Below are 24,771 nucleotides of genomic sequence, written 5' to 3' on the forward strand. Positions count from 1 at the left end.
CTCCAGATAATTATAAACTATAGAATTTTAGAGATAAACTCTTTCGACGGAATCTTAGTTAAATTTTCAAATATTGTACACCACCTTTTTTGACTCAATTGTCCTTATATACTTTGATGGATGGAAGTTTTCTTCATGTTTTCAAACTTTTAATCAAATTACCAAACAAACTAATTCTATAAAAATTACACAATGGTGTTTAACGCGGTATAAAATCCACCGTTCACATGTACGACTTGAAATATTTTCTCCCATATAACGTGTTATTTGCGTGAATCGTGGAAAACAACACGGTGCAAGAATCACTGTAAACTGATGTCATGTAAGAAAAACTGAGCAAAATCAATCTGCCTTAAAAAAAACCTCAGTGTACTTTCTATGAATAACTTTGGCTGATTGTTAACGTATAAGTTTGGCTACACAATTAGGCTCATTTTAAAATTTTCCTAAATGTCCCGCTTTTTTCCGCTGTGTCCCGCTTTTTTTTCGTGAAATGTCCCGCTTTTTTCTGAAAGTATCTGGCAAGCCTAGTATAACCCTATAAAAGCACTGTATTTGCATTGGCTGATGAAAGGATTTTTTTTGGTTTCATTTTTCTGCCATGATTTTGTTTATATTCGCTTTTGCGTATTAGGGAATCTCTCAGGTTGAATTTCCTTCTTGAATGTTTTTTTTTCGGCTCAAGAAAACCTGGAATTGAACTCATGACATCCATGCCTCGGACATTTTCCAGTAACTCTGCTTGTGGGCAGGTCCGCGATAAATCTTCGGAAAAATGCCCTATATAGTAGTTTTATTTGGCTTTTTCGTTCTACCCTTGAAAAAAACCAACAAAACTGGTCGAAACGTCGGGTATTTCAAAAACCATTGTATCATTCCCGGTCGAAAACATAAACCTAACCTCAAAAAGCCCTATTTGAATCAAATTTCTTTAGCTAAACCCCCTACATGAGTGTCAAAATATGCCAAGCAAAATGTTCTTCTCTTAACGAAAAATTCCGAATTCAGGAGTAACAATCTCGACTCAGAGCCTTGAAATCTTATCCCAGGTGAATAATTCTACTACAGTTTTGCAAAAAAAATCTAACTTCTTGATAGAAATTTAGTCCCGAGTATCGAATTCCGATAAGATAAGTCTAAACTTACCAAATTGCCCAGACTTTGTCCAAATTTTTGCACTTTATTTGGAAAATCAAACAAAAGTTTAAAGTGAGACATTAAAATTATGTTGTTTGCGATTAAATTTTTTGAGTAAATTTTATAAAAATTATTTTAACGATTTTTTTAAAGCTTCAAATATGATATAAAATTTACTGATGCATTTCGATAAAAAAAAGTCAAGCGTTTTTCTTCATGATTTTTATTTAATAAATTTGATATTGGCGGATATTGAAAAAAAAATCCCGGATTTGCACGGCCCGTATACTTGAGGAAAAATATCTAGAAAGCTTTGGCTAGAATAATTCCGGATTTTGGGGTTTCAAATTTGATTATGATCAATAAAATACGATGTCTGTGATAAGAATTCGGATTCTGTATCAAATCCAGTTTATTGCTACAGAACTTCAGTTTGGATCATTATAGAAGAAAAAATCCTGACTCGATTTTCGGTTTTGCATTTCAAACTTTTTTTTCGAGACTTATCCTTTCGGATCATGAAAAAAAAACTATTTAAAATTACATTCCATTTTTAAGATTTGAAATTTTGATTTTTGATTCTTATACAGAACTGGATATCAAAACAAGGTTTCATGATGATCACGAAATATCTGAAATCAAATATGAAATTTCTGGTTGAGAAATCTGATCCAAATTTTCGTCTTTTGGCTCATAATTAGTAAAAATTATTATCTGTAACTAAGATTCAAAATTCGGAATTCAAATTTCGAACTTAGATTCAAAAGGCAGTTTACAAACATCAATGTGAAAATTTTATCATGAATTTAAACTACATGCGATCGCAGTTTCATAATTTTGATTCTGGATTCAAAACTAAAATTGTACATTCAATCAGAGTTAGTTTGAAACACAAACCAAAAGAAATAACAGATACAAAATTAAATATTTTTTTAGAGAAAACTAGATTTTATTTCTTTAAATTCAACTGAAAACATATTAACTGGTTTTTTGTTAAACATTTTTTATATTGCAGATTCTTTTTAATCAAAATTTCAAACTTAAATCTAAAATTTTAGTTGACTTACAAGAGTAGAAAATTGATCTGATTTGAACCGCAAACCTTATCTCTCTACTAATTATTCCCAAATATTTGATATTTTTTACCAATGCTTCAAATGGTCATGCTTGTGGTGAAAAAAGAACCAGCTTATTACATTCTTATTTAAGAAAATATAAAAAAAAATTTAAATAAAATCTTCAAATCCTAAATTTTTTTTAAATTTTTTGAAAAAAATGGTTTCTTCTAGGACTTTTTTTTTCGATAGTGAGAAATTTAAATAAATACCTTGCAATTTCTGTAAAACGACTCAAACCTGACAAATTATGAAGAACCTTTTTTTTTTACTATTCTTTATGTATGCATTGTTCAAGCAAAAATGTTATAGAACAAAATATTGTCACCGAGACCACCCCCCCCCCCCCCCCCCTTGAGCCGGTTCTTCTTACGGCCCTGATAAAGCTTATTTATAGGCTTCAATAAAACAGAGTTTTTTTATGGAAGCTTATAAACTAGCCCTTCAAACTACGAAATCAACAATGAAATCAAATTATTATCAACGTTTGGATTCATGATATTGTTCCCAACCAAATGTTGGTCCTTGAAAAGTACATCGAAATGTTTTGATAAAAATCTCCTGCCGCCCGAGATTTTTGGTGGAGTATATAAATATGCAATAAGCTTAAAAAGCGCCCTTCAAACTAACGAAATTTTACGCATGAATTGTCAATGCCAATTAATGTTTTTTTTTTTTTCATTAAAAGGTGATTTCAATTAAAGACGTGATTTTTTTTCGATTTGATACTACTTTATGGCAAAAAATCAGATATTTGTTGAACATAAGTAGTTTTCCGTTGTTAAAATTGTGAATCCAGCAAGATGGCGTTTCGATTAATCAACCATAAACGTAGCCAGCAACTTTTAGTTTTAAGCTAGTTTCAGAAAATGTTTAAAAGATTTATCCTAGTGTTATACCAGCAGAGCCATTGCAAGGATAAAATATTATCCCAGTACTTTCCCCGAGTAATCTCTCTCTCCCCAACAAGGCATCTAAGGCCTCGTTAAAAGCTACGGACCACAAAGTTTTAGACACTTTATGACCCCCCGAAGAATGCAAACATTTTTTTTCCTTCAATATACCCAAACAGCCAACAGCCTGATCCATATTGCGAAATTTTTAATTTTGAAGAAATACATTTTCTGTTGTCGCTGGCTTAAAAATAAGCTATCAGGCTATTTCAACGAAAATTTTGGCCACCCATGTTTTAGTAGTTTTAGTCCCCTTGAGCTACCTTAGTAAGTTTTTCAAATCTGACCGGAACTTGATGCCACTAGTAGCTGTTTTCAAAATGTTTGGTTGAAAATGAAAATGTTCGTTAAGACATGCCTTGACAAAGGAAGCCTTCGTTGATTTGTCAAGAAAAAAAGGTCATCGACGAGGATCAGCTGAACAGAATGTTTCATTGAATGATATTAACATGGAGCGCATTTTTTAATGTCTTATGGGCTGTTGACTTCTCTTTGTTTTAGACAATTTTATTAAACCACCATTTGAAACCTTTTTCAATTCTCAACTGAGTCAGTAACAGGGTACTTATCTTCAAATACTCAACGCCTTCCGGATTTTGCCAACAATCTTAACCAGATCCACGATGACGTCGCTAACATTCTTAGCATCAACATTGTTCATCTTGTTCAGGTTGCTGACCAGCGTATTTCCAGCAAGGCCAGCCGATTTGATATAGCCAGCCGTAGCTGTCTTGAAGTTAGTCAACGACTTAGTCTTGAGAGCTGCGGCCAGGTCGGTACCAAGCTTGCAGGTAGCATCCGAGAGGGTCTTAACGTTGGCACCGAGCGCAGCTGCCTGAGCGTCATTGCTCACCGCCATCAGCTCATCCCAGGCACCATAGATCGTTTCATTCAGGACCACAACGGATTCTCCAACCTCCTCACAGAGCTTGGCCACAGATGAACCGGCCAGTTTCCGAATGGGTTTTTCATTGTTATCCAAAATGTTGCCCACCTGGAAAGCGCACTTTTCAAAGGCCTTGAACGTCGTTTCCAGTTGAGCGGCCTGGGGCTTCGAAACAGCGGCCAAAGTCACCTGAAATTTTAAAAATTATTTAGGTATTGGCTCCTACAAATCGAACATGTTATTGTACTTACCGAGGCAAAGGCGAGACACAAACCGGAATACAGGACGAACTTCATCTTGAGACTTTCCTTCAGAGGCAGAACTCAGCTAAGTAAAGGTATCGCCGAGTTGAGGTGAATTTATACCGGTGTGGTAGACCACCTGGTAATACCAGATCAGTTTGTCAATATTGATTTTAATCAAAATATGTATTGATTTGAAAAAAAAAATGGTTCTATTACATTTGTATCCAGCAGCATTTGTCCAAACAAATCGCATGATGTTCCAGTTATTCGAGCGTCATAAATGACATAACATATTTTCTACCAAACATGTGCTCGCCAAGCATGGCCCATATTTTCGTTGATTTATTTCGTAATAAGTCGTTCAACCGGTGCTTCTCAACGTTGAGAATGTCAACAAATAGGGGAAAATATATGACAAATCCACAAAAATACGCTCAATTTAGCCATGAATATGGCTGTCTGGTTCTAATCAGTAAACTTAATTAAATCAGGTTGAAATTGACGTGTTATACAAAAAGAATACATGGCTAGTTTAGCTTTTAGCATAGTCAACTATTTCAACCCTGCTGATTCAAATATGCACTGATTTTCCTCTGAGCATGAGATCCAGCAGCTTCAGAATCAAAATTTGTTATTTTACCTCGTGAAGACATGTTTGGCAATGGAAATGACAAAGTTTATCTCTTGTGATCAACCTTGCACAATAAATTGCAAGTGTGGTCAAACCATATATTAGAGACATAGATGAAGAACAAACAAAATGAATTTTGATCCAACCAACCTCAATTACATAGCTAAATCAACCATGCATCGTTACGACTAAACAATCATCAGTCATCAAATATGTAAAAACAAAATCATATTGGCAAAGGATTTCACACAAGATAAGTGCTGTTAAAGTACAGATAAATGAAAGAAACATAAAAACTAAATAGAAAACCTTTTATTGTTTATTGATTCCGAAACATCATTCATCCAGAGGCTTGAATCGCCAGAAAGTTACCTTTCAGCTGAACAATAGCATCGTTTAGGCTCCTGCAGGCAGTTCCGCCGCTCTGGACCAAAATGGTCTGAATGGCTTCCACAATGGGTTCCACACTCGCGATGAACCTATTGAGGGCATCCTGAACATTCAGCGGAGATCCCTCGGCAAATGAGACACTCAGCGATGCGGTCAAGGTGTCGGACAAGACAGTGAGCTCGTTCATCGCTGCTATGAGCTGTTTTCTGGAAGCCTTGCTGAGTTCGGCCTGGATGGCATCGGAACTGTACGAAACCTGGGAGACGAAGGCGAGCAAGTTTGCCCGAGTGGTTTTAAGGGCCGTTACCAAGGTCGGATTTCCTTGGGCAATTATAAAATCCTTATTCTTTAGGACAATTTGGACAGCCTTTTTATCTGCTAAGGCAAGATTTGTGAAGGACGTCAGCAGTGGGGACTGGGCAGCTTGGCTGCACGAAACCTGAAAAGCAAATTGCAGGAAACAATCTCAATGTCAATTTTTTTCTTCGAGCAATCATTTCTGCTGATAATTTTAATTTATTTTGAGTTACTTACCACCAAGAGGCAGAATCCGATGAACAACAGGCACTTCATTATGATGTTGTTGTTTTAACCTCTCGAGCGATTTAAAACTGGTGAAGTTTATAACCGTATTTATATATCTGAAGTTTCTTCCGAATGATACTTACATAATACGTTATTTGCCTTCTAACCGATAAGAGAAAAGTTTTTATCAAAAAAATGTGTTCTGTTGGGATGATTCATTTTTTCTTCTTCTAAAAATAAATACCTATCTCTATCGCAAACAAGAGCTGTGTTATAACATTTGTTTTTGCAGTTTGTCCATCGTCATTGTCTTGAAATCGAACAATTTTATTGCATTCGAAACAAATTCTATCATGATCCTTTACTTCTTGGAATGCGCAATAAGGGCAAATTTAGTTTAGTTTTTATGAAACAACATCACAATTGGTTGAGATTTATGTTCGTTAAACACAGTACTTTGAGTTACTACCTAATGAAAATCAGTTTGAGCGTATAAAAGTTTAGTTCAAAAATACAAATTTAGATTAAGACTTCCACTCGGTTGCTAGAGTATAACCTGTAGTGAGACCTCTATCTAAGGTCTCAATTCACGTTATACTGTAGCTTAGAACTCGAACTAAGAAATCATGTTTCGAATTTTCATGTTCAGATACAGTACTTAGAACACAATTTCAACCTGTAATTTAGAACACAATTTCAAATTGTAATTTAAAACCCAAATTTAAGATTAGGATTAATATTAGAAATAATAAAATTCAAATTTTGATTGAAAACTCAAATTAGATTCAGTTTGGACTTCAATCATTCATTCAAAAGTCGAACTCAAAATCCAGATGTAGAATTCAGATACAAAATTGAAAATTCAAGTTTAAATTGAAACAAATATCTACTTAAAATTATTTCGGAAAAAGCGCGATTTTTTTTGAGTCATATAGGGTTAGTTGCCCTACTTTGGACCCTTTAAGCGGTGGTTTTTAAATAATCATGCTTTTTCATAAAAGGCGTGAGGTTTATATTTTTAAGGAAATTTGTTTATAGTTCATGATCTGTTCTGCAAGTATCAATGAAAATTTTCGACATAAGTATCGCCATTATTAAAAGATTTGCAAAAATATGGATGATATAAATTTCCGAACCTACTGTTCCTATTTTGGTACTTAACTGGTTCCTTTCATTGGACTTAGACCTGAAATTCCTATAAAAAGTACGAATTTTCGAAAACAAATTAACAAATTCATTAAAAATGTAATCTTTAATCAAATATTATCGTAAAAAAAATATCAAAGATTTTTAACGATTAAAACACATAAATTTCTGTTATGAATATTTCAAACACTTTTACTCCATGTCAGCCCTATCTGATCAGCAGAACAATAGCTGAAACTTTTTTTGTTTACTTACTTGAAGTTTATTTGTGTAAAGCTTTGTGTAGAGCTGAAATGTTCTATAAATATGGGTTCTGAATAATGCTTCAATTAAAAATTCGCACTTTTGTTGAATTGTTGGTATTGGAACAAAGTTTTGATAATGTTAGGTCTAAAAATGGAACATCATAGTCAAAAGTCTCCTATATTTAGACCCATTACAAATATTCCATTGATTTTAATTTATTTTAGGAAAAATAGGTAGTATGGTTCGTATTCTTCACAGTGAGAGTAATTTCCCTTAAAAATTTGGCTTGGACAGAAAAAAAACGAGATTTTTCCTTGTTCATTTAAATTTCACAAAACGCACCCTACTAATTGAGCTGTCTGATTTACGACTGATGAGGAGGTGCACTTTTAAACACGTCGAAAATTTTATTAGAAACACTTTTTATGGCAAAAAGCGGTATGATTGGATTCAGGAAGAATAAGAGTTCATTGTGTGCATAGTAGTATCTTTATACTATGCTAGAAAAATGAATTATTTACAATTTTCGGCATTTTAGGACTTAAGTAGGCTCTAGGCAAATATAATAAAAGTAGTAATATTCCTCACTCCCCAGAAACTTGAAGGACACATGAAACGCGCCTCCATGTGAGGAAAGTTCTTACGAACATGAAAAAATGCTATCGAGAAGACCTAAGTTGCCTTAGACTAAATTTCGAAAGCTTCTGGTGAAAACTGTTAAGCTCATTATCACCAAAACTTTGTGTCCCGATCTGACAATTATACTAAATACAACACAAGTATATCTACTATTTTTTTTTTTTCATAATATATTTCATGATAAGTAAGTTGACTTCGTTAATAAATTTTATACTCAAAATATGATTTTGATTTATCGGTTCATCATGTTTTGGAGTTTTAAAAAAATTATATGTGCCTAAATGAAAAGTATTAAAAAGAGCTAATTCTACACGAAGATTCTTTTTCCTTTACCAATTTATTCATTTTAGAGAAATGCTGATATCCATTTACCAAACGTGCTTCAGATAACAAAAAATATAAACAACAATGATGATGTGGTTATCAATAAATCTCAAATTATATTGTAAAGTAGATTTTCAGATCAATTTACTTAGTAAATTGTTGCCTTTTTATGATTTCTTTTATGAAAAATTCAGTATTAGCTTAGCTTAGCTTGATTGACTACTCACATCCACCTTGAATCATTGAACCCGAAATGCACCTTAAGATGTTTTGATAAAGAATTTAAAAGTATTCTAGTATACTCGGTGATTGATTTCTAAATTTGGTTTAAATACAAGTCAATACATTTCGGATTCCAAGATCACAGGCGTGGCTCAGTAGAACGAGTTCCACATCGCCAATGGTTGCTACTCCGTGATTGACCGAGGCCATCAATTTTGTTCAGAGGTCAAATGAACGGAACCTGGGATTGGCTACACATTCACAATGCACAAAACTGATGCTCTCTCTTTGAACATCAATTACGGCGCCGGCCACGTCCTAGTAGTCAATAGATAGGTTAGAAAAATTAGAAAGGGATGAAAGAACAACTTTGTGCTTAAGGACCGAGGTTACCTCTGCACCCTTGCAAAAAATTTGGTTGGGAATGTGGGGGAAAGGAAAAAAAGGAAACACTTTTGACTAGTGTTCAGTAGTGGCTATCAGCAATTTTTTCTCCTGAAATATATTTTTATTTATTAAATCATTTGAGCGAAATAAGAAACAACAATTTTGAATGGTGATTATGACTAAAACACATTCGAAGTCAATCGTATACACTTGATTTTCATCTTTATCTGTATCTATAATAGTTGTTGCTCACATAATTCAAAGTTCGAAATGATATTCGATCTGATGTTCTAAATCATATTTATGTAGGAATTAAAAAACGTATGAAAGGTGTAAAAGTTCAAATCTTTTCGAGAAAAATTCAAAAAGAGATTGAAAAAAAAGTGAATTGAACTATTGGAGAAATCTAGTCCAAATAGACATTTTATCTTTTTTTTTAAAGAGAAATGGTGAGAATGGTATCACATATAAAAACTATGTTAATTTTTTAGCAATTTTGATTGAAAGATTCATGTGACGACTTCCACCATTTGATCAGAAACATTAAGAAATAACTTGTATCTTTTTTATGATTTAATCATAATGTACATGAATAACGATCGCTTCAAAGTTTTGGACATTTGAATAAAAAAAAAATGATGGGAAATTAAGAAATTCTAAACAAGCTATTGAATAAGTTAATCCAAGTTTAGTTTTGATACAAGAATAAAATGTATTTTTAAACCAAAAAAGGGATCAATTTTGTAATAGAACTGATTAAATTAATTTTTGGAATTTGTGAAATAACGATTGGTTTGAAAACATTTAAAATTATTCTATAAAAATTACAAAATGTTTTTTTACGACATTATTAATGTGGCACGAACATTTGTGAATAATTTTTCACATTGACAACATTCTAGTATTTAAGTATAATTTACAAGTTTTGATCAACTTATTATAAAAAAATGAGAATACTTAGCTTAAACGTTTCCCGGATGCCAAACATCAATGGATGACTCCGAAGGTTTCATCCCCGATTAGTATGAGTGGCCGACAGCATTCCAGGAAGACAGGACAAATCATGTTTTGAAATAAGGGGTTGAGAGCTCTTGAAAAATGTTCCGTCCTGTTGGGCTGATACCGGAAAACCTTCGGAATCGACTTGAAATAAACTTCACAAAAATTTAATATGGTTTAAACTTGGATTTGAACGGTCTCGAAAATTTTCTTTAAACACGTCTCTTTTATGAAAAATTCAGTATTGTCCAAAAAGTGAAGTTTCCATCAATGATTTTTCCAATTCAAATGACATTAGAATCTCAAATTGTAGATTTATTAGCATACTCCGTCAGTCGGGACCTTTTTTTTCCATTCGGCAGAAAACAACACAAATTAAGAACCATAGCAACATACTTTGCTACACGAAGAAAAGTTGGAGTAGGCTGAAATTCCTATGTTGAAAATAAAACATAAACAAAATTTTCTGCGTGGTCATAGAAATGCAAGTTCAAACACGAACTTTTGTTGTTAAGACGCGAACCCACGGTTGATGGAAAGAATGATCAGAGTTTCCTCAGTACCTCAATGCTTGAAATTTCCTTCTAGTAAGAACTTTCTCCAGGAGGTGGTGCTGAAATACATGTCCTTGCTGAAGTATATGAAGCATGCTGAGAGTTACCAATGTTGATTATAATATGTTTGCTCTAGGTCCAAAGTAGGAGCACTTACCCTATTTACCAAAAAAGATTAAAAGGAATTTACCCATGGTTGTTTTATAACTGATTTGACACAAAGATTCAAAATTTGAGAAGATATGCAAAAAATGCAAAACTCAAGAAAAAAATTTTTTTTTTCGAAAATTCATTAGCTTTTTTACGGATTTCAAAATTATAGTAAAATTTTTGGTCTGAATCAATCACAAACATCTTCCTGCACCTTATGAACAATTGAGGCCCTCAGAATCAGAGGGGGATAAGGGCTCAAATGATAGTTTTGCGAAAATGCGCTTTCATGTTGTCAGGTGCTCGATTTTTTGTATATTATTTTTATTCGAGAAAGTTTAATTCAATCGAAAAAGTATAGAAAAAAAATTAAAAAAAAATATCTGAGTTTTGCACCAGATGTATGTAGATTAAAAAAATCGATTAGTAAACTGAAAATCGATTATTTCGGCACTTATCCCCCGCAGATTTTGAGGCCCCAATTTTAGCTTAGCTTAGTTTGATTAACAACTTACGTTCATCTTAAACCGTTAACCCCGAAATGCATGGTTACAGAAAATGTATGTATTATTTATTATTAGTATGTTTCGAATAATAGTCAAATAATCCAGTGGCATATCAAGTCGACGATAAACCCATGTTTAATGTAAGTGCTCTATATGAAAAACCTTTCTTGAATAGCATTAAGTTTAGTGATGATGAACGGACGAACATTGATAACAAATTGAAAACTTGTAATGCGATGATTTTGGCAAAACTATCCCTCACAAATAGTTTAACACTAGACGGACCGGCAAATTGAATATACCTATTCGGACCGTTACCAGTCAAAATGACTGGTAAAGGGGAAATTTTTTCTATCATAATATTTTAAACTTTTTTCTTTTGAAATTGTTTTGTTATTTATTCGATATCATTTTTGTTATAAAATGGAAATATTTTTTCACCATGGGTGCACGGTATCACCTCAATTTCGCATAGTTGACGAATGCATGTATGTCATAAAATGAATATTTCAAATAATTATCAAAAAATTAAAACACATTATCAATCTAATTATAAAATCATGTTAGACGGCTATGGATATTGACCATGGGTGCACGGTTTCACTTCAATTTTGTTTTAGTAGATATTTTCTAGCATCCATCGCTCTGAAATTTTTCAACACGTTGCCTGTAAATTATACCTGATATTGTAGGTTTTGAAGCGTATTTTTTCAATAAGTAGAGCAATTTACCATGGGTGCACGGATTCACCGCTATTCATCCAAAATCAATTTTTTTGCATGCTAAAGGTAAAGAATAAATACTTTTATAGATTCAAATAAACATTTGTGTTATATACATGGTTTTTCACTATGGGTGCACGGATTCACCGCGTTTCAATCAAATATTGGACTTTTTACAAATTTTTAAAAAGCATTTTTACAAATCAAACCAACGTCGAAACCATGTCTTTCATGTTGAGACATATTGATTTAAATAACGATTTTTATTTAAAGTTCCGTTTTTTCATTCCTGGAAAAGAAATATTTCAATTTTATCTTGAAATAATAAATTTATTTATTCATTATTACAAAACAGGTTTTTGCAATCGTACATTTATCTGATAAGATCTTATCAACATCCAAGAAATTGCAAAACTGTTTCCATGGACTGAGTGAGTGATGAATCAACATTGTCAAGTGTACACGTTGATTTGTTTTTTCTTAAAAGTTTTACGATTGACAAATATTAGATTTCCAATACCTATCATATCTAACTCAAAAATATGTTGTGTTTTGAAGCAATTTGGAAACTATTTCACTCTATATAATTTACAACGGCGGATTTCCAACCATTCCGTGCACCCATGTTGAAATATCCGCATCCGATGAGGTCTATCAGATAGGCTGGCGCGAGTCTGGTCAAGGTATGCCAGGCGTACTGGGTTCGATTTCTTGTATCGGCAAGAAAAGTCTTGGGTTCAAACCCCATGAGTTTCCGACAGGTAAGATGTGTTTCCTCTTATAATAAGAATGTTCAATCAGTTGCCAGCTGGCCAGGTATATACACGGGTGCCGGAATACCTGTAAGTGAACTTGCATTGGAAATTTGTCGAGCCTAATAATCTAAGAATGCATACTTGGGCAGAAACTGCGATGAATCCGTGCACCCATGGTGGATAACCAACATATAAGAATATATCGTGCACACATGTTGAAATATCATTTTAATTATTCAGTTTCATAGCTGATGTCTTCAAATTTGAATAAATAAGTACTCAATTCAAAATAATTTTACTCATTCTAGTTTAGTATAAACATATTTATCACCTAAAACTACTCGATTACTCGAATGGACATGTACTAAATCTAACATAACTTTTACAAATCTTGATGAAATTTCGCCAAATTTTGACAGAAAGTTCGATTATAGTTGAGCAACAAAACAGACCAAAAAAATTGGGATTCAAGTGCTTGAAGCGCCACACAGCGGCCAATCCGAGAACTTTTTCTTCAAATCATCACGACTTCGAATCGAAAATCAATAATTTCATAACGAATGACACACTTCTGCCCACCATAAATCAACTAGGACTCATTGTCTTGAATGTAGCTTGCAAATGAATCCAAAAGCAAGCGAAAAAAATTTATCTCGTTTGAGTTATAGGGTTTTGAATTTTACCAGTCATTTTGACTGGTCACGGTCCGAGTGTCCATGGCGAAATTTTTCTCGCTTATTAAAAGTACTCGTGAAATAAAAAATACACAGTTTTGTAGAGATTCAAAATTAATGAAAAGTCGTATTTTTTGCGAATTTTTAAAGCGAAGTATGCAAAAGATATTCAACAAACAAAGTTTCCAACCAGTCATTTTGACTGGTGCGGTCTTTCTAGTGTTAAAATAATTATCTTTTAACGATGATGATATCTGAATTCAAAGTAAATCTTATTGTCGCTAGCTGACACAAATTCATTTTTTTTCTTCCTATTTTTAATACATCGAATTCTAGAATCTTTTATCTCAATTGGCAATTTTACGACATTGTGAATAGAACAAGTGGAACAAACATCACAGCTATGTTAAAGGTTTTGAAAATATTATTTGAGCTGAAAAAATTTGAATGGGTACAAATTTGACCCTACAACTACCTTAAAACTCCGCTGTTTGCACGGCCTTGGTATAAATGGAAAGTTTTACAAAAAAGTAACATAAAGGTACGGGCTCACCGGAAATGCCAAATAAAAGGCCAATTCTAGATGTTGAATAATTTTGTCTGAAAGATTGGTGCTTCGGTTAACGATCCGATGGATACGGTTTCCGGAACAGGGAACAGTATTCCCGGATTTTTTTGCGCAACAGACCTAATTCAGAACTTAAGCAACGGCTAAAACATCTTAAGGAATAATCAGTGTTAAGAAATGTTCAAAATTCCCAATTTAACTATTTTCCACTATTTCACTATAAATAATTTTTTTTTGGCAGAAGAAAAATATTCTCGTGTTCGCTTTTCAATCGACGCCTACTCCGACTACCTGATACTGAGGACTTCAATTTTAGGGAAAAGCCAAAAAAGGTATAAAAAATAAACAATTCCAATTAAAGTCGGATTTAGAACCTAATTTAAGTGTAAAAATATAAATCAGATTGAGATTCAAAATTCAGAAACATAATCTGGATTCAACATTCTAAACATAATGTAGATGCAACATTCTAATTCAGGCCTCAAAATTAGATTCAACGCTCAAAAACAAAAAATATCCAGATTTAGAATCGGAACCGCATGTTTCTTGAATCACTGTTGAAAAGAACAAAACAAAGATAACAGGAAAGTTTATACAATTAAAGATAGGTTATCTAGATTGTTGCTGAGAATAAGAAATCAAAATTTAAATCATAACTCAAATCAGCAAATACAAAATAATATTGAAATTTATGGATCAAAACTCTGACCCAGAGATGAAACTCTTGGTAAAGAATTCAGTATACCTAATCAAAAATCAAAATTCAGAAGCCCTTTAATTTTTATACTTTAAATAATGAAATTAAAATTTTAAACAGAGTTCATCATCAGAATTCATAATTAAGATAAAGGAATTTTAAGTTAGAAGTCATATTTGTAATTCAGATTCAAAGTTCAAAATTATGATTCGGTATTTATACTCAAAATTCAGGATCAGATTTCAGGTCAAAGGTTCCGATTAGAGTTCTGTTGAAAGATTCAGATTCAGAATTAAGATCCAGTATTTGAGTGTCGTGACTGGTCCGTCTGACCGTATACATTTTAGCCGGGACATTCACAAACACTTTCTTTTCACTTTTTATTTCTACCTTTCTTTTTTTTTTTGAACTATCAAGAAACGTTTAAATTTCATCGTCCGTTTTTCTTTAGCTCTCTTTGTCAACCAGGGATGCCAACTGTTTTTCAGAAAAGTCTGGAAGATTTTGATAAAAATGTCTGGATAAGTCTGGATGGCTATCTTTGTAGGTGATGACCTTTTTTTTTTTTTTTTTTGGTCGTCAAATCGCAATTATTACATTGATTACAGATTATGTGACCGGAAAGCTTGAACAACCGAAAGCTAAGACCCATTCACCTGTCAAAATAACTTCTGTATTCTGCTTCACAGTTAATTCAGTCTTGCAGTTATGAGCAATTGGATTTTAATAGCATTTTTTTTTACTAAAACGTTGAGCTTATAGAAATTTCTGGACAAATCTGGATAATTTATGAAAAGTCTGGACCAGACAACATGAGGTCTGTATTTCTGGATGACACATGAAAATCTGGAAGATTCCAGAAAAATCTGGAAGGTTGGCAACGCTGTTGTCAACTGACTTTCTTAAACTCGCTGTTTTTCTGCCGAAGCTGTATCACTCTCTTCTAATTTTCCGAAGCTCTCCCACTTACTCGGAAAAGTTTACAGACACTCTCATTATTTTATTTGTCGTGTAAATGCTCTCTGCTGATTACAGGGTGTGTCATAATGTTTGAAGTAACACATTTATGAAAAGTATAACATTTATACTTTCTTTAAATACAAATTAATTCCATATATTTATACACCAACAATATTCTCTACATTCGCCTTCACTCCTACTCTCATTATTTATCTTAACAATGAACATGTTTAATATTAATATTTTTTAGATTTACATTGAAGAAAAGATTGAAAGAAATTCGTATTCCATTATATTCAAATAATATTGTGTAATTTCAATTCAAAGAAAAGTACAGGGAATTTCCCTTCAAATTTGTTATTGACATCGTTATCACTTCAAGTGTTCTTATAAGAGATTATAGGCAAATATTCGTATTGAACTAAACTTAGTTATAGCGTTCGTTTCCTGATAAAATTTTAATAAATAATCAAACTGTTCGAATTATAAATTCTAAAAAAAAATTTTTTTGTACTAACAGTATAGAGAAGTTACAAAAAAATATATTAACACTAACTCAATAAGCATTAAGTTGGGCTCTGATCATGTGATTGTAAATGTGATGGTAATTGTTTGTTTGTTTTTTTTTCTAATTCTATTTTTTTCATATATAGTTTTATCATTGTATCTTTTTTATGATTGGTTAAAATTTGAATTATTTCCTTATTAAATACCTTTCTAAAGAATCATAAGAAACCTCTTATTCTTCAGCATATCATATGAACTAAAATACTTACTCAGATTTGTTGTTATATTAATTTATTTTGTAAATTTACTACACACTTTGGGTAATTCCTAATAAGCGTGTGAAATTTGCATACAAGTTTGTTTTGTTTTCTTTCAAATTCGCCTTTTTTTTTCTCTGCATGCAAAACAGTGCAATCTTCCAACAAAAGTACAGATCGCTGCCAGGCCGGTTATTTATTTGTAGCTCTACGGTATCACGATTCCCGATCCCTGCACGTCAAGGATGCGCCACCAGAGTCCTTGACATGTTACTCGTGAAAACTAGTTGTTTCAACAGTTGACGCAGTAGTTGATCGTTATAACGTTCCCGTCTAGAACGCTGTGTTCAGTAGATTCCGATTTATACAACCAACAATCCAAGCTAAATATTTAAAATGTGCAGCCAGCTCATCTTTGGGTAGCGGAATTACTGAGAAAACTGCACCTAAGCCTAACAGTGGCATCCGTCAGCTAGTCACAGCAACTTCTTAAGGGTGTCAACCTCTATAAGGTTTAACATTGATCTATCGGTGTCTGCTAATTCTCAACCACCAATGTTCAAGGTATGAATGCTTATATATCTAGCGTAAACGCTGAACAGTTAATCTTTATATTTCATATGTCTCTTACTTTTGGTAAATGTTCATTCCACCGTTTTGAAGAATAAGTTCTCTTCCTTTTTTTAAGCAGAACGTTTTTTTTTATTAATTCGTTTGTATCAATTGTAACCTATAAGACAACCTGAACAGGTCAATTAGAATGTTTTAGATTCAGGATTAGACTCTTTCAATCGTTATTTGTTTTTCTATATGAAATTTAATTTAATCTTCATTAAATTACGTGAGCGCAGATTATTACCGCTGTTACCCTTTAGGAACTCTTGTTTTAAATGATCGTTAAACGTTTTTCGCACACAGGCCTTAATATTGAATTTTACTAAACCGACCTGAAGTAATTCTATTGGGACTTTCCACCGTAACGTTTTCCTTATAATTTGAAATAGTTATTAACTATATAGTCATTTTTATACCTTTTGAGACGTTTTTTTAAACCTTCCTTTGGAATCCAGATTTCAGGAAAGTTCATCGTCGTTTATCATACGATATTATCTAGCTTTTTAATTAACCTTTAGGGACTACTGCATTCATTAAATTTTTAAATAACATTTGTTTTAACTAATCAATAGAGACTTTACCTTATTCATAGTCATTTTAAATTATAGATATCCGAATACATTGAGGACTGCATACTGCACTCATATGAATTGAGAAATAAATATGAATGAACAATTTTTGACAAAACGAGAATTGCCTTTTTTGTTAACTCAAAACGACAAAGTATGTAAATTATGTCAATTTGCTGCCGTAATTAATTATCTCAACTCTAGGAATTCTTCCGATTAAATTTATTCGATATGTTTTATTTGGGAAGAGTCAAAATCTTAATTTTTTTTTTAATCCTGTGCCATTCTTATGTTGATTTTTGGAATAGAACAATTGATATTTCCGTTGAAATTATACGTTACCATAGTACGACTTTTTCTTATTCATTTTGCTAGCACTATCCGAAATGGATATTTTTTTTGAACATCGAATGAAGTTTCATTTTACACTAAGAGATATATCAAACCAAAACTCAAATAATACGAAACTTCCGATATCGTTGTCTATATGCAAAATTGTGAAGCCTACCAGAAAAATTATGCAAACAATGGATAACATTTTTTTTAATATACTTGTTATGATGTATTACTACAACACCTATTCATCTATAAATACAAATTTATTAGACAAAAGGATTCTCTCATAATTCTCTCAACAATATAATGAATTGATAGTGACATACGTCCGATCCCGCGACTCAAACTAAAACTTGAGGTGTAGGAAACAGAAACATAATTTAAAATCAGTTATCTTTACTTAATGCTTCCAACTTCAATTTCAAACTCATATCATATCACATGTTTATGCAAAGAGCTTAAGTTCGAAATCCAGCTTTGAAATTCTTGTTCAAATAGAACAAACTCATTTTTTAACATAGACATTCAGTTAAGATGCATACCTCATGTTGAAACTCTGCATCAGTTTGTTACTTAAAATTTCTCAATCTTACTTGAAGTTTGAATTTCAGTTTCAATATCAGATTAAGACTTATCATTTATCCTTGTTAAATTCAAACGCAGTTTGTTTCACTAATGCTAACTTGGCACTTGGTATGACTATAGAGTTTAACTTTAAAATTTGGTTTAACTATAAGTCTTACACTTTTACAATCATTCCACCTACAAGGTACTATAATTCACCCTCTTTTTTTTGTACATTAATGTTTTTACAATTTTCCCATCCACGAGTGATTATAATTCACATTCATAGAATTTAGAATTTCCATTTTTGTTTCTAATACGTTTTCACAATTTTCCCATTCACAAGTGACTATAATTCACACTTATTGGACTTAAGAATTTCCGTTTTTGTTCATCATACATTTTTACAATTAACCACCCACAAGTGACTGTAATTCAACCTTATGGGACTTTATAATTTCTGTTTTTTTTTCTTGCTCATTAACATTTTTACAATTTTTCCACCCACAAGTGACTGTAATTAACCCTTATGGGACTTTAGAATTTCCATTTTTTTTCTTGTTCATTAACATTTTTACAATTTCCCACCCACAAGTGACTGTAATTCACACTTATGGGACTTATGAATTTCCCTTTTTTTTCATCGTACGTTTTAACAATCATTCTACCCACAAGGGACTGTAATTAACCCTTATGGGACTTAAGGATTTCCTTTTTTTTAACATTTTTACAATCATTCCACCCACAAGGGACTGTAATTAACCCTTATGGGACTTTAGAATTTCCGTTTTTCCAAAATTTTTACAATTTTCCCACCCACAAGTGACTGTAATTCACACTTATGGGGCTTTAGAATTTTCCTTTTTTTCTATCATACGTTTTTACAATCATTCCACCCACAAGGGACTGTAATTAACCCTTATGGGACTTTAGAATTTCGTTTTTTTTTTTCATTTTCATTTTTACAATCATTCCACCCACAAGGGACTGTAATTCACCCTTATGGGACTTTAGAATTTCCTTTTTTTTGTTCATTAACATTTTTACAATTTTCCCACCCACAAGTGACTGTAATTCACACTTATGGGACTTAAGAATTTTCGGTTTTGTTCACCATACATTTTTACAATTTTCCCACCCACAAGGGACTGTAATTCACCCTTATGGGACTTTAGGATTTTGTTTTTTTTGTTCATCATATATCTGTATACTCATTTCACCCACATTTTTTTTCTGGATAGCCGTCAGAGTTAGCTTACCGAATATTTTTAGATCTTCAAAAGAACGAGCTAAAATCACTTTAAAATCACAAACACTTAAAAAAACTCTATTTTTTTGAATGATATATTTGCAATATTTTCATTGGTTTTCATAATAACCTGAGATTCCGTCTTTATGGATCTTGAACACTCACCTGGTACCTAAACCATTATTTTTTTTTAATCAATTCGGCCATTTTGGTTATCATACGGCGTCATATATTTTACATCACAAGCCGGCATATTATTCATAAATACATACCCTCAGGGAGACTAGACCGCGCCATTGTCGTGACTGGTCCGTCTGACCGTATACATTTTAGCCGGGACATTCACAAACACTTTCTTTTCACTTTTTATTTCTACCTTTCTTTTTTTTTGAACTATCAAGAAACGTTTAAATTTCATCGTCCGTTTTTCTTTAGCTCTCTTTGTCAACTGACTTTCTTAAACTCGCTGTTTTTCTGCCGAAGCTGTATCACTCTCTTCTAATTTGCCGAAGCTCTCCCACTTACTCGGAAAAGTTTACAGACACTCTCATTATTTTATTTGTCGTGCACGGAAAATAAAAAAAAGGTAAAATTTACCTTTTTGCGAGGTGAATTTTTTCCACCCCTCTTTCGAGGTAAATTTTACCTTTTTTCAATTCACCTAGCAAAAAGGTAAATTCTACCTTTTTCGCATTCACCTAGCAAAATAGTAAATAATACTGTTTTCCCATTTACTGATTTAAAAGGTAGATGCTGGTTGGTTTGATTGCAATGGTTTCTTCAATAAGGATAAAAAAAAATACAAAATTAATTCAAAAATTATATTTATTGAAGATAAATAAGGACTGGTAATTCGGCTTCGCGTTCTTCTGAGCCGCCATGGCCGCTGAATCCTCCTGCGTTGCGTACATTCACGATCTCCTCCGTTCGCCTAATCCGGTCAGGTTCGGCTTTTCCGGCTGGAGGATGACGTGGAATACACCGTCATCCGGTGCCGATCTGGAACAAAAGCAATATATTATGACGACAACCAGCACAACTAAATGATATCTAAGAAAACACTTACCATTCTATTCCGATTTTCACATATAAGGCACACAACAAAACTTGTTCCTGAATGACAAAACAACTTAACCTCAATAAACGGGTTCGGCAAATTGTTACCTTTTTTCGAGAAGAATTGTACCGTTTTGTTTAGCTCAAACCAGGTCAACTTAACCTCGCTACGAGGTAAGTTTTACCTTATTTGGATTTACCTTTTTTTCTAGGTGAATTATACTTTTTTATTCAGCTCAATTCAGGTGAACTTCACCTCGCAACGAGGTAAGATTTACCTTTTGTGGATTCACCTTTTTTCTCGGTGAATTGAACCTTTTTTTCCAGTTCAATTCAGGTAAACTTTACCTCGCTGTGAGGTGAGTTTCACCTCGAAGAGGTAGAAGTTACCTTTTTGGCTTTCACGAGCGTTCACCTTTTTATCTCGGTAAATTTTACCTTTTTATTATTTTCCGTGTGTAAATGCTCTCTGCTGATTACAGGGTGTGTCATAATGTTTGAAGTAACACATTTATGAAAAGTATAACATTTATACTTTCTTTAAATACAAATTAATTCCATATATTTATACACCAACAATATTCTCTACAGAGTTCAGAATATGAATTCAAAATTCAGATTCAGGATTCAAATTGAAATTCAAAATTAAAATTGAGATTCAGAATAAAGAAGTTAGATATAAAATTTTAAAATTTCTATACAGAATTTACCATTTAAATACGTAGCTCAAACTTCTCATTTAGAATGCAGATTTGGAATACGGATTCAGAATTCAAATTAAAAATTCTATTTTACAATTACAGTGAAACATCTTCTACTAGAATGTCGAAAATATTCTGAGCTTAGGCAGGATATATTACCAGAAGGAGGGTTGGAAATTATACTACAAAATAGCAAAGAAAGTGAAGAAAAATTAATTAGATTCCTAAAATTAAGTGAATTGTACAGTGATATTTGAAAAATTGTAAAACTGCAAATTAAAACTAGAGAGTGAAAACACTTGATTAATCCCTCTTTAAATAAACGATACAAAAAAAAAATAAAAAATTCTATTTTAAATTTTCGTATCGAATTCAAGTTTGAAATTAAATTTGTGAAGTTGAACACAATCATAGGGAAACATTCTGATTCAAAACCTTTTCTTGAAGTTTTGAATTTACAAATAAAAAACAGTTTTGGTTTAAAAGAATAACCATAAATGAGGAAATTTTAATTATCTTTTTCATAAGATTTGTCCAGCTTATTATTTTTTTTTTAATTATCAAATGGAGAAGCCAATTTGTTTGACAACATCATTGTTCAGAATTGAATTATTTCATCTGTTTAAATATAAAAACATTCAGTATTTAATATTCACCATACACTTTCCAAAGGAAACCCACAAGTGTTTCAATTGCTTGAAAACAAGAACATATGTTTCTCAAATTTAAGGTATCTGAATTGATATGAGTAAACATAATATGTATATATTTTCGTGGTGAATTTTCTATAGTTTACCGATTTTGAAATAAAAAATTTATTTATTCTTTTTTCAAATGCTCAAAAAATTTTGTTTCAATTTTTTAAATCTATAACTCGGAAAATAAATTACATTTCATTTTGATTTCGTTTTTCTTTTTGATACATTACAGGATTTCCGAGTTCTAAAAATTCTGCCAAGCAACCTAGACCAGGTAGAGGACATCAAACAAATTGGCAACGAATACTTCTTCAAGAAGGACATCGAAGTTGTGGACGACGCGGAAAACGAAATCGCATCCGACATAAAAAGCAACGCAACGAACAACCAATTTACAGAAACACTGGACATTGTGGTTCTTCCTCCGCCAACGAAGGACTCCGATGTGTACGACAATGAAGAATTCGAAGATGTTACTCCGGACGGGATCGGCACTAGAATAACCACCTCTAACGCTGGTAGATCAAGTCAGTTGCTTCCAAGCACACCAACGACGATTCCGTCCGGAGTTCAAAGCACGCATCATTACACTGAAAACCCAAGTTCAAAAACCCCAATTGATGTATCTCCAACATCAAATCTTGAACCAAAGTCGACAATTTCCACCCTTGGGCCACCAACGTTAACGAGCACTAGAGGTGTTGCCGAAATATATTTGGAAGCCTATCCGGACCTGAAGTCCAACGAAATCGAAGGAGAGGACGGTGAACGGCCGAATAAAAGCATCGAAGCATCGGCGATCGATGAGAGTAGCTTCAGCTTCAATAACAAAACGTTCCGAAAAATGATGGAAGGAATACACGGCAGCGAAACGGCCGATGGTCGACAGGAGGAGAACGAGGAGGATGATTCAGAGGACGACGTTGAGGAAGAAGACGACTATGACGAAGAAGATGAGGAGGACGGCTATCCTGACGGTGAAAGGCGTGGCCATAAAAAGTATATCAGGTAAGTTTTGTGAATTGAAAACTATTCTAATGTCACCTTCATAAGAGAAACGACTTCATCGTTCTCTTTTCTTACCTCAAACAAATTTCCTCTTCAAGAAGCTCAGAGCTTCTAACAACTTGGTAGTCTGAAGAAGTAAGGGTTGTAGCTACCAGCGAGATGTTTACGATCGAGTATCGCGTTTACTTTCCCGGTCGTGTATGATGTTATAGCACAGGTTATAGAGATAGAAGGAATGGTAGCCGAAGAGGTTCGGCCGTCAATGGCCTGGGTAAATTCCTGGGCCGATGTAAAGACTTGACGATTTCTCTATGCGGTCAAAGGGCTTTCCCTGTCGAACTCTTTTCGTGTTAACACTTTAGCCCTGCTCTCTTTGATTTGTAATCATGCGTGCCAATTACCATTGAAACACAAATTCCTCAGCTTTAGCTAAATGCTCAGCTCTGAAACAGAAATTGAAATAAAATATTAACATAGTTTTACTGTACCGTGTAAATTCCTAAGAACCGTGTAAAAGTGTGATAATTGCAGAAAGCCGTGTAAAAACCATGCTAATTCCGAAATCAATTAAAATTTCAAACTTGGGACAATCTTACCCCTGAGACCTGACACATGAGATCTAATAACTGAGACCTGATACTTGAGACCTTAAACCTAAGACATGAGACCTGAATCGTGAGACGAGACATGAGCAAGATTTAAAAAATAAGACATGGAACATGGGACTTAAGAACTGAGACAGGAGACGTAAGAAGCGTGAAATAAGCCGTGAAAATTGAGACGTGAAAAAAATTACTTATATATGCTCCAGATGTGAGACGTAAAAAGTGAAACGTGGGAAGTTAGAAGTGTACTGACGTTTACGCCATCTTTTTTCAGCAAATCCATCGATTGATGAACAACAGTGGCTGCTATTGCTGTAGTAACGTTCTATATCTTTGTAGTTCAAATAAATGGTGTCTTCAGCCAAGTAGATTTGTTTCAGCAATTTTTCAGCAATTTGTTCTTCTTGTACAGCCAAAATGTTTGTTGGGTGGTACGTGAGACCTGGGACATAAGAGGTGGCACGTGAGACCTATTTAATGCCTTGCTTTTCATGTCTGGTTCATGTCTTATTATGCCTCATGAACAATGTATCTTCCCAAGCAACCAAAATTCCCTTAAAAAGGTTCCATAGAAGCTTAATCAGCTCTCAGCTTTCTGTCTGAAGAGCATGCTAATCAGCCCAAAATTTAAGTTCTTGAAGCTACTTTGAAATTCGTTTAAGCGGCTGAAGAAAATGCTATTCAGCCTCTAAGAGAATGTCAAAAAACTCTGACAATCAGATGACAAACTGCTAGCCTGTCGGTCTATCTAAGTTTATCTCATTTTTTTTTCCTTGTAGGGGAGAGTCCAAGTTTATCTCATTGATTTAATGTTTACTTTTTACAGATTTTATAACAAATAAGCTAGTCATGCTATGAGACTTGACCGCTACTCTCCAGGTTGCTATGAATTTCACCAGCCTCTCGACCAAACCAGCAATAGTCTCGAGACTAGATATAGAACTGCTTTTTAAGAAGTATTTAAACTTAATTTATGAAAAGTTTAAGCACTGATCACACTGACATGACACTTAAAACAAAATTTCGTTCAAATTTTGTCTAAAAGCCTCCTGCCGTCGACATTGCGCGGCAGCAAAATTCAACTCAATAGCATGGACTCCAACCTATTCAGTCCGTTCGAGTAGCCTGAACTGATCGATATTTATCAATTTTTTTTTTTACAAGTAGTTTTATTA

General features: G+C 33.2%; 3 protein-coding genes across 4 annotated transcripts in view; 1 reads left to right on the forward strand and 2 right to left on the reverse strand.

The window, feature by feature from the left end:
* Positions 1–24,771, forward strand: part of LOC129748583 (uncharacterized) — a 443,445-nt gene that overhangs the window by 365,758 nt on the left and 52,916 nt on the right. For both annotated transcript variants that reach the window (XM_055743241.1, XM_055743239.1), the window contains exon 6: positions 22,216–22,991. In XM_055743241.1, coding sequence (XP_055599216.1) covers positions 22,216–22,991 — 776 coding nt within the window. The remainder of the gene's footprint in view (positions 1–22,215; positions 22,992–24,771) is intronic.
* Positions 3,687–4,430, reverse strand: LOC129748587 (uncharacterized). Its single transcript, XM_055743245.1, has 2 exons — positions 4,343–4,430; positions 3,687–4,280 (listed from the first exon to the last, which is right to left on the reverse strand). Exons 1-2 carry the CDS (start codon positions 4,385–4,387, stop codon positions 3,777–3,779), a joined length of 549 nt encoding a protein of 182 aa, XP_055599220.1. The 5' UTR covers positions 4,388–4,430; the 3' UTR covers positions 3,687–3,776.
* On the reverse strand, positions 5,265–5,968 carry LOC129748591 (uncharacterized). The gene is made up of 2 exons (XM_055743250.1): positions 5,892–5,968; positions 5,265–5,796 (listed from the first exon to the last, which is right to left on the reverse strand). Exons 1-2 carry the CDS (start codon positions 5,928–5,930, stop codon positions 5,308–5,310), a joined length of 528 nt encoding a protein of 175 aa, XP_055599225.1. The 5' UTR covers positions 5,931–5,968; the 3' UTR covers positions 5,265–5,307.

The sequence above is a fragment of the Uranotaenia lowii genome, chromosome 2, assembly GCF_029784155.1.
Source record: "Uranotaenia lowii strain MFRU-FL chromosome 2, ASM2978415v1, whole genome shotgun sequence".
NCBI classification, from domain to species: Eukaryota; Metazoa; Arthropoda; class Insecta; order Diptera; family Culicidae; genus Uranotaenia; species Uranotaenia lowii.